Source organism: Ruditapes philippinarum, unplaced genomic scaffold, assembly GCF_026571515.1.
Source record: "Ruditapes philippinarum isolate M1 unplaced genomic scaffold, ASM2657151v2 ctg400_1_1_1_1, whole genome shotgun sequence".
Lineage (NCBI taxonomy): Eukaryota > Metazoa > Mollusca > Bivalvia > Venerida > Veneridae > Ruditapes > Ruditapes philippinarum.
The window spans coordinates 217,654-227,972 of NW_026857630.1; the positions used below are offsets into that span (position 1 = coordinate 217,654).

A 10,319-nucleotide genomic window follows, 5' to 3' on the forward strand; every position below is an offset into this window, starting at 1 on the left:
GCAACCAGTAATTTCCGTGACAACCAGTGACTTAATAGCAATCAGTAACTCCCCCATTGACTTTCCTGATAATAATGACCTCCAAAGCAATGATTTATTTTCCATAGCAACCAGTGATTCCATAGTAACCAGTGCTTCCATAGTAACCAATGACTTTCATAGCATTTGGTGACGTTCCATTGAAAACAGTAACTTATCATAGCAACCATTGACTTTCCTTAGCATCATTGACTTCCATTGCAACTATTGACTTTCCATAGCAACCAGTGACTTTCAATAGCAACTATTGTTTTCATTGCAACCAGTGACTTCTATAGCAATAATTGACTTTCTGTATTAACCATGGACAATCCATAGCAACCAGTGACTTCTGTAGCAACCAGTAACTTCTGTAGCAATCATTGACTTTATACATTGTAATCATTGACTTTCCATAGCAACCAGTAACTTTCTATCACAACCAGTGACTTCCATAGCAACCATTGTCTTTCCATAGTGACTATTGACTTTCCATAGCAACCAGTGACTTTCAATAGCAATCATTGACTTTATATTGTATATCATTGACTTTCCATAGCAACCAGTTACTTTGTATGGCAACCAGTGACTTCCAAAGCAAAGATCAATTTTCCATAGGAAACATTGTAAACATCAATCAGGTTAGAGATAAAAGGAACATTGTGGCTGTCTTATTTCTTAACAGATTGTCTTCATACATGAAGACAGCCACCCTTTAAGTAGAACAGACAGAACTTGACCTTGACTCATAAATGATCCTGATCATTTGGGTAAAATGTTAAAATTTTGCTTGATTTTTGCTATAATTGGCTATTTCTTTGTTATTTATTGTTTGGATTGTGTTTTACTTGGACACAGCAATCCTTGGGATAAGACCTTCAAGTACACCAAATTGACTTTGACCTTCAAGTTTGGCTGATTTTTGCTATACGGTAGTTGGCTATAACTTTGTTATTTGATTTTACTATTTTTTTAGGTTTTTGACACATTTAAGATGATAACAAGGTTTATTATCAATCTGGTCATATTTTTTCTTCCCAGGTCCAATACTTGTGCCTTTGTTGGGAAAATTCTGTGATAGAATTGGTCAGTATATATGTACATACAAATATCCTGTTAACCCTGTTTATAAGATAACTTGAAAAGGAATATGCCCGGGTTTATTTTATTTGGTAAGGACATTGCCCATAGCCAGTAGATTACCTATATAGATGTTGAGGTCAAGGTAGCCATGCCACTTCATGTAAAATCCTTGTCTGATGAATAACTGAGAAGGAATAAGCCATGATTTATATAACCTAAAAAGATCATTGCACCTGATCGGTAGATGGCACCTAATATTGTTGAGGTCATTGGGTCAAAAGACAGGGTTACAATAACACTAAATGTAAAAATCATTGTCCAATCAATAACTTGTATATATGGCATCATTGTCTAATCAGGGTTGTCATTAAGAAAACACCCTTTGTTATGCATGATAAAGACAGAAATGACCGCCTCAAGTTCAAAACAAACCTTCTGCAAAAAATGTTAATGACAACCCTGCTGTCTTATGGCACATTTCTATTTAACAAGGAAAATTCATATAAATAGTGTAATCTGATTGCTTAATTATCTCCTGCACATGACTTAATTATCTCGTGGCCACAACATAGTATCTGTGCGCACCACTTTATTATCTGTCGTTCCCACTACTTCGTAACTCATGGCCATGATATTGTATCTCCTGCGCACCACTTAATTATCCCGTGGCCACAACATAGTATCTTGTGCGCACGAGGTAAATAAAAACACATACATGTCACCTCTGTGCCACCGTAGGCACCAGTATACATGTGATCATCCTTAATATTACAAGATCTGCCTAAATATAGAGCAAGTGTATGTGTCCTAGCTGACAACCCATGATTTACTGAACTACCTAATATCCTTAACTAATATTGTTTAAGAACTATTTTTCAGTCTGTTTCTATTACTAGAAATACTGATGTCATTGTCATATAAAACAAAGAGCTATGTTATGTAAACCAAATGTAAACTGTCTACAATATCCTAAATAAGTGATAAAGAAGGGAAAAATTTAACGGTGTTCAACCTAGACAATGATAGGGAATGAAAAATTAAATAAAAAAAACAACATCTATTTTGGTTATGATTACATAATATATCTAAACATACTGTCATTTTTTATGCAAACTATGCTGCCGATATGTCTCTTTTGATTTATTTGAATATTTACCAATGGAGACTAAGAAAAGACGATTCATTTGTGCCGGAAATGTGAATAGAGCAATTACGCATGCGCATTTGAAATTGACTTCAGAAGCTGAATAACCAAAACAAGAAATTACGTTTCTTTTTGCTTTTTGCTATGTAATTATGTCTTTACATTACACTTATAGTTTTTCCAAACAATGAAAAAGACAGCTTTTACGGATCTACAGTTGTCATTCCATGGAGAACGCGATATTGATGAAAATTTGAGTTTCAGTGGTGAAACTGAAGTGAATATTCGTGACAGAATGCCAAACATGACTGGTAATAATGAGTCACTGTCAATTTCCTCTGTCAGCCACAGTGACGAAAACTCGTTACAGCAAAATGTTAACAATAAGAAGAAAGAAAAAATAGGGCTATTTAGAAAACTGAGACGCAGACTTAAATCAAATTTTAATAGGAAATCTGTTGATGATAAATGTGTTGAGGCAGATCCCAATCTGATGTGTGCAAAGTCAAAGTCACCAAGTAAAAAGCAGAAACAGGCAGCAAAATGTCGAATTACTTTGTGTTCAAAGCCATCTAATTCAAATTCATCTCAAAGTACAGAAAGTTTAGATCTGAACCTTCATTTACATCGAAAACTTGATGATAGTATTTGGTCTAACAAAGACAAGAGAGATGGTGCTACTTCAAAAGAAAAGCCTAGTTGCAAATCGAAAGATATATCAGCTTTTCAGTCTTCACAAACTTGTTCATGTGTATTAAATCGTGCTCAGCAAAGTAAAGATTTTGGCAAAATTAGTAATATGTCACCAAAAGTGACAACAAATTGCTTTGAAATAACTGCCATGTGCCATTCTAATGGAATTAACAGCATTTCAACTAATGCACATAATAATCAAGAATATAAAAGATCAATACCAGAAGGTGCCATTATGAATGAAGCTCCAAAAACATGGAGCTTAACCCATGAATTGTTTAGACTTTCCAAGTTTGGCTGGTACTGGGGGCCAATTACTCGAAGAGAAGCGGAACGAAAGCTAAATGGTCAACCTGATGGTGCTTTTTTAGTGCGTGATAGCTCAGATGAACGCTACTTACTAAGTCTCAGCTTTAGATCTTACGGAAAGACGCTACATACTAGAATTGAACATTGTAATGGTAAATTTATCTTTGACGCTCAACCAGATACAGAGGGCTATCCATCGATAGTTGATCTGATAGAAAATTCAATGAATGATCCACAAACTGGAATATGTAGTTATTCAAGAAGAGGTTCACCTAGCCCACCAATATATCCAGTCAGACTTACTAAACCTGTATCCAGGTTCACTCAAGTACGATCTTTGCAATATATGTGTCGGTTTGTTATCAGACAATATACTAGGTATGACCATATTCAACAGCTTCCATTACCAAAGAAACTTAAAGGCTGGATAGGAGAAAACCAGTACTAATTTATAGTTTTCTATGTGTGCTATGATTATATTTGTTGAATATCTTTTACATTTATTCTTACAAATGTATTGATATATGTTTATTATGTGTGAAAGGTGTGTGAAATCATTGGGCTTTTACTTTTACTTTTAGGTTGTTACAAATTTTTACATATATATATATATTATACAATATAAATACAAGAGGTAGATATTATTACTAGATTTGTTCCATATTTGACAAGATTACAATGAAGAGCAAAAGACATATTAGTAGAGAAACTTGACATTGACAACTGCTGACAAATGCATTTTGCTTTTATTTTTCTCATATCTGTTGGAAATATGTTTTGATATGTTAGGCAGCTTAGTTGTAAGTTATAAGGTGGTTACTGGAATCATCTTTCCATTTTGCCATCAGGTTTTGTTTTTTGGATACAAAACTCTATTTATTGTAGGTTTCAACAAAAATCTTTGCAGATGAATAGATCTCATTGTAAAGTGCAGTGCCCAAGAAACAAAAGCATAATTTTGGAGTTACTGCCTTTTGTAATGTTTATACATGATTATTGTCTTAAGCATATCTTTAAGTTAAAAGTATGTATATTAATCACAACAGTAGCAGGTCTAATTTTAATTTTGATAATTATTAAAGTCAACTGAAACTGTTATCTAACTTTTTATTTAGTGTGTGATTTTTATCTTGTCAAGAGCTTTATGTGTAAATACTATGGAAACTATCCAAATTCTGCCTCCATTGTCATGCTGTGGTTTAATGTTTTGTTTCATCACATATTTTCATTGAATTTTCAAGGTATTGCTTTGATATTAAGCCTGGTCTAGCTCTATACTGGTGTGACAAAGACTTCTCACAATGGGTTCCAGCAGCATTGAATTTCCCTTTAGCCAAATTTGTGTGATTTTCTGATTTCATATGAAATTTGAACAAAGTATTAGGGATGGCAATGAGTACTGATTTATGTACTTGAGTATTGGGTCTTTCTTTCATTGAGTACTTAGTTTCTCAGAAAATGTGTAACCAGGGATTTTTTTTGGCTTATTTTATAGCCGTTATTTGGTCATATTCCCAATTGAAAATAGTATATTATTTTCCCAATCCACAGGAAAAAATTCCCTATTGAAAGTTACAAAATAAAAAAATTGAATAAAAACTAAAATCTTTGAAAATAAGGGCTTCTTCACTGTAATAGTGCTTACCTTGAAAATAAAGATTTTGTTGATTCAAGGGTCTAATGAATTACTTAAATCATATATTATTAAAAACTATTAGCTCTTAACAGTTGTTTGTTTACAAGTACCTTGGAACATACTGGTAATTAAATGTCATAAGCAGCAAAGTTGATGTTTATAGCATACATCTATCAAATTGTAAAGACGTAGACCATTGTCAATTTAATTTGCCATAAAATTCGAATCTCGACATGTATGTAACTATATTTAAGATGTAAATTGAAATGATACTTTTTATCTAATGAGTGCTCTAGTACTCAACTGGTTACTTGTTGCCATCCCTACAAAATAGCATAATATTGACATGAAATCCTGAAGCTAAATTAATAAAACATGATCAAATGGCTGATGGCAGATTGAGCCGTGTTGCAGGATAAGGGTAATGTTCCAGTTATACCCCTTTTTCAACTTTTTAAGTGTTTTAAGGCTTGTTCTGCTTACATGTAAGAGAATGGTCAAGCAGTGTTAAATGACAGGTCTGTAAAAACCTTAACCATTATAAGTTATATAATGTATATTGTCGAAGTATGATATACTTAAATTCTCCAAAAAATATTTCAATAATTATGGACTATAGCTAATTTTGATCTGTTGTATTAATAATTATCAAATGGAACTTTTATGTATTTATTTATGATAGGGCCTCAGTCTATATATATTTTACTTTTTTTTTGTTTTTGTTTTTTTGAATTCACAAATTAGAGAAAAATTTGTAAAATGATAATTTTATGTACATGTAGGCAGCATTTTTGAGGAGGCTGTTTAAAATCATTAAATTTTGTCCATATCTTATATACATGTAATATATAAAGCAGAAGAAATATCTGAATCAGTTGTATGATCATGACATTTCTTCCGAGTGTAAACAAATTGTGCCATACTTGAATTAAAAAAGCAGATCTGTACAATGAGTGTACATGTATGTAATGTTGTTGTGTTAAGTGAATATTTTGAATCTTTTAGTTTTATAATATAAATGTCACACATTTAGCAGAATCTTTAGATGCTTTGTTAGAATGTTTGTTTCATAAATTATCTTGGATGTGTTTGATATATGTTGCCATGGTAACAGACATATTCAAAATTGGGCATTAAAATGGTGTATCCTGGAATAAACTCAAACATATAAATGATGTCATAGCTGGAATAGTTTATATTCCCGATTAACTGAACTTGTACATATATGACAAGATTATGTTAATAAATGCATTTCATTTGTTGCATTAAAATGTGGAGTTGTACTGATGGTAATTAGAAAAGATCAAATTTTTACAGTCAAAACAGAACTTGTATTGGCCCTATAGGTGTTGTGGCAACACTAGCAACTTGTTACAGCTTGTGTTTGAATACCATATAAGAAAATTTCATATTTAATGTGAGCTTCTTGTAATAATAATATTTATTTAATAGAATTTACCACACTTAGGAATATTTTTTCTTCATAAAAAAAGTTTGTTGTTTATTAATTTTTTTAAGTGGTTAATAATGCACCACAAAAAAGTACTGGGATATGTTAAACCTTTTATTAAGGTGTCTTTTTTTCTGCATACTGGTTAAAGTAGCTACATTGTTTATTTAAAGCACTTTGAATCCTAATAGAAACATTAAATTTTTTCAACTAAAGAGAATGGCCTAAAATAGTTGCTATATGAAATACAAATATAATTGTTGTATATGGAAGGCAGGTTGGAATATTAGAGCAATAGTGTCTGTCCATAATACTCATGAAGCATTCTCTACATGCTGGGATGTAATATGTGTATCAAGCTGGTTTATTTGTTTACAGAACATTTGATAGGTTGTATTTTTTTATGAAAATGTTCAAATCCTGATTAGGAATACATATTTTAAACCCTATGCTTCTTACCACTTCAGTTAGTGATGTTAGATTCCTTACTAAATACATTGTATTACAATTTTCACCCATTCATTGGACATATGACTGTTGTAGTTACATCACGTTGATTATGACTTAAAGCTAAGAAGTTATGACAAAGGGGTCTCTGTGGCCAAGTTGTTACAGTCGCTGACTTCAAACCACTCTCCTCTTACTGCTTTGGGTTGGAATCCCACCAGGGACTATGGATTTTTTCATGTCAGATCAGGAAGTTATCGAGCTAGCTGATGGAATGTCAGCTAGTGGTTCTACTCTGGTGCCTGTTCGTGCCTGATATAATGCTCAGAGGGGCATGGGATGTCTTTCACTTCAGTTAAGCTGGAAGATCGCCATATGACATAAACTGTGTTGGTGCAATGCAAAACCCAACCAAAAAAAAATAATATAACTTTTTGACTCGTAGAATGTAATTACATTAACATTATGATGTTTCTTTAAAGACAATACTGTAACTGAGCAAATGGTTGCAGTTTTCCTTTCTTCAGATGTAACCTTAGTCATTAATTTTGATGTGCATGTCTATCACAGCCCTCCTGTTTTAAATGAAAAAAAAAATGGTTTTATCAAAAACTACATTGTAAAATGATTTAATAACACCTAGTTTTTCTTTTGGTCAAAGGTAAAAAATTATGCATTATTTCTTCAGCCAAATTAAGCCCATTTAAACTTATTTTTGTTTTATTTCTCCATTTGGTGTAACTACCTTTTTCTTACAGCAATAAAGATATTAAACTACTAGCATTTCTACTTTACTTTTGTAAATTAATCATGTACTCATTGTGATATGCACAAGATGGACAATGTTGAATAAAAGTACCGGGGTAATTTAAGTTATAGATGGTTTTTGGAGTGATTAATACAAAAAGTTAATAAATAGATATCTTATTTTTGGAATATTCTGGTAGTTTAGTAAGATTGGTCATTATTTTTTTCCCTTAAAAAGAGATCTACTATACAATTTTCCCACCATGTAGGATATGAAAATGTAGGTTACATCATTCTCTGATCCTTAACTTGCTGGTTTTTTGTAACAGATTTGCTCTGCTTTTAATAAACAGTCCAAGTTAAAATTATTTCAGTATAAAATTACCCAAATTGTACTACCAACTGTAATAAGCCTGGTTTAGACTCCACAGATGTGCAAGCTGGCCTGTCTCTAATGATGACAATAGCTTACCACTTTAGGTTGCAGCAAGTTCAGGATATAGATAATACCATTTACCAATATTAAAAATGTAGAGATGTGATATATGTTATTGGACAGCACTTTGTGCTCCAAATGTGGACTGCTATTTATAACTGTTCTTATTTATGGTGTGAACAGAATTGGCAGACATATTTTTATTTCATTAGTACATGTTTAATTGTTGATATATATGAAAGATAATAGCGTTTTATAACTTTAAATGTTTTTTTTGAAAAAATGACATTGTTTAGATAAATTTAATGATTGCATTTAATTGAGTTTTTATTTATTGCCCTGTTACGCAGATGCCCTGGTCATACGACATTTTTCCTGACCGGAGTGTTGCATATAACAGTACACCCTCTGACCCTAATAATGACATCTGCCAGATGTTTTGACAATCCATCATGGAACAAGGGCAACATTGTCGCAATCTACGCTTGTCACAGCTTTTGACCGAGATGTGGGCATTATAGATATGCATACAGGAGATATGCTCTGGGAAATATCTGGATATAGTACCATCTGAAGTGATTTTTTTTATATCTGAACTTTGACCCCTATGTGTGACCTTGACCTTAGCTGCAGGGACCTTAATTTTGCGTGCGACACTCCGCCTGTCAATGGTCCACATTTGTGTCAAGTTATATTGAAATCCCACTATGCATGTAAAAGTTTTGCTCTGGACAAGCGTTTTTCAAAGACCTCTTAGTGTGACCTTGACCTGGTTCATGCACAGGACAAAGCTCATAGTGGTGAACATTTGTATGAAGTTTCATTACAATCCCTCCATATTGGTAGGAGATATGCTCTGGACAAAATCTCTATATTTTATCATCTTAAGAGACCTTGGCAATCATCTTTATTGACCTTGACTTTGCATATATTAATCTAAATTACATGTTTCTCACCAGTAGTCATGATAATGACCATTTGTATTTCAATCCCTTAATAAATGATGACTTAATGGTCCCAATACATTTTCATATTTTTATCTGAACTTTGAGCCTTATGTGTGACAGGGACCTAGATTTTGCGCGCGACACTCCACCTCATAATAGTGAACATTTGTGCCAAATTATATTGAAATCCCTCTATGCATGTAGAAGTTTTGCTCCAGACAAGCATTTTTCCACGACTACGTGTGACCTTTGACCTAGAGGCCTGGTTCATGGGGGCGACACGGCTGGTGAACATTTCTATGAAGTTTCATTAAAATTCCTCCATGGGTGTAGGAGATATGCTCCGGACAAAAATTGGATGCCGCCCGCCAGGGGGGTAACTATAATACAACCCTTTTTTCAAATGGGTGTATAAAAAGATGAATCTTGACACATGGGTTTTGCACATGAAACAGACTTGTACAAATGAAGACATAGTACAAAATTTTGACAATCCCACCAAGAAATGACAAAATTAATAGCTGAAAATGATTTGACCTCTAAGACATAGGTCTTGCATGTGACACATCATCTGACTGGTGAAAACATGCAAACTATTATGATAGTCTTGTCAAGTAAAGTCTGACAGGATTTGACCTTTCACCTCAAAGCGATCATAAAAGCTCACCATGTCACTTTGTGACAGGTGAGCTAAAAAGGCTTCAATACTGTTCAAACTTTGCACAAATGTAACCATATACTCAATCTTAATTGAACATCTCAAAATTGCCAAAAATCACTATTTTGCATTGATTTTTCCATCAAAACTGATTTCAAAGTGCTGCAACCTCTAAATGTATTAAGATAGAGCCAAAGGCTTTTCAGCTTTTATTACAAGTTACCTTACGGTTGACCTGAGGCCATTTATAGCCTCTCACAAGTCCAAAATGGGTTAAGAGGACCCCTCTTGTTTATAAGTACTCCGAGTATAGTGTTAAGGCTCAGTAAGTGTTAAGGTGACAGTGATCTTGAATTTACTAACACATAAAACCCTGAACCATAAAAGGATGGTTGCCTTTGAGTAAAAGGCCCCTACAGTTGTTTTGGGTCAAAGTTTTGTATCAATAGGACTTACAATGTGACTTTTGGCTTTTACGTCTTAAGAGTATATCTACATGTAAATTCATTGGATAATTGCCATTTACAAGGTGCTAACATCGTATACATCAAACATAGTGTAGACACTGTTTAAATTCTTGGCCACCATAAACCTGCTGAATGAGTGACATAGATTTGCCCCAATCTATTTGAAAATTAAGAGATTGTAATAAAAAATGCAAAAATAGAGCTTCCTCTATACCGATTGTGATAATAACTTCTGGTTCCAATTGGGTAAGGGCTAGTGTCTTGGAACAGGCCATATAACTCAA

The 10,319-nt window shown here is 33.2% G+C and overlaps 1 protein-coding gene across 1 annotated transcript; it reads left to right on the forward strand.

Moving 5' to 3' along the window:
• Positions 1–2,297: 2,297 nt before the first annotated feature.
• LOC132750405 (suppressor of cytokine signaling 4-like) lies at positions 2,298–8,277 on the forward strand. Its single transcript, XM_060740372.1, has one exon. The coding sequence runs from the start codon at positions 2,433–2,435 to the stop codon at positions 3,693–3,695; it is 1,263 nt and encodes a 420-aa protein (XP_060596355.1). The 5' UTR covers positions 2,298–2,432; the 3' UTR covers positions 3,696–8,277.
• The last annotated feature ends 2,042 nt before the right edge of the window (positions 8,278–10,319 follow it).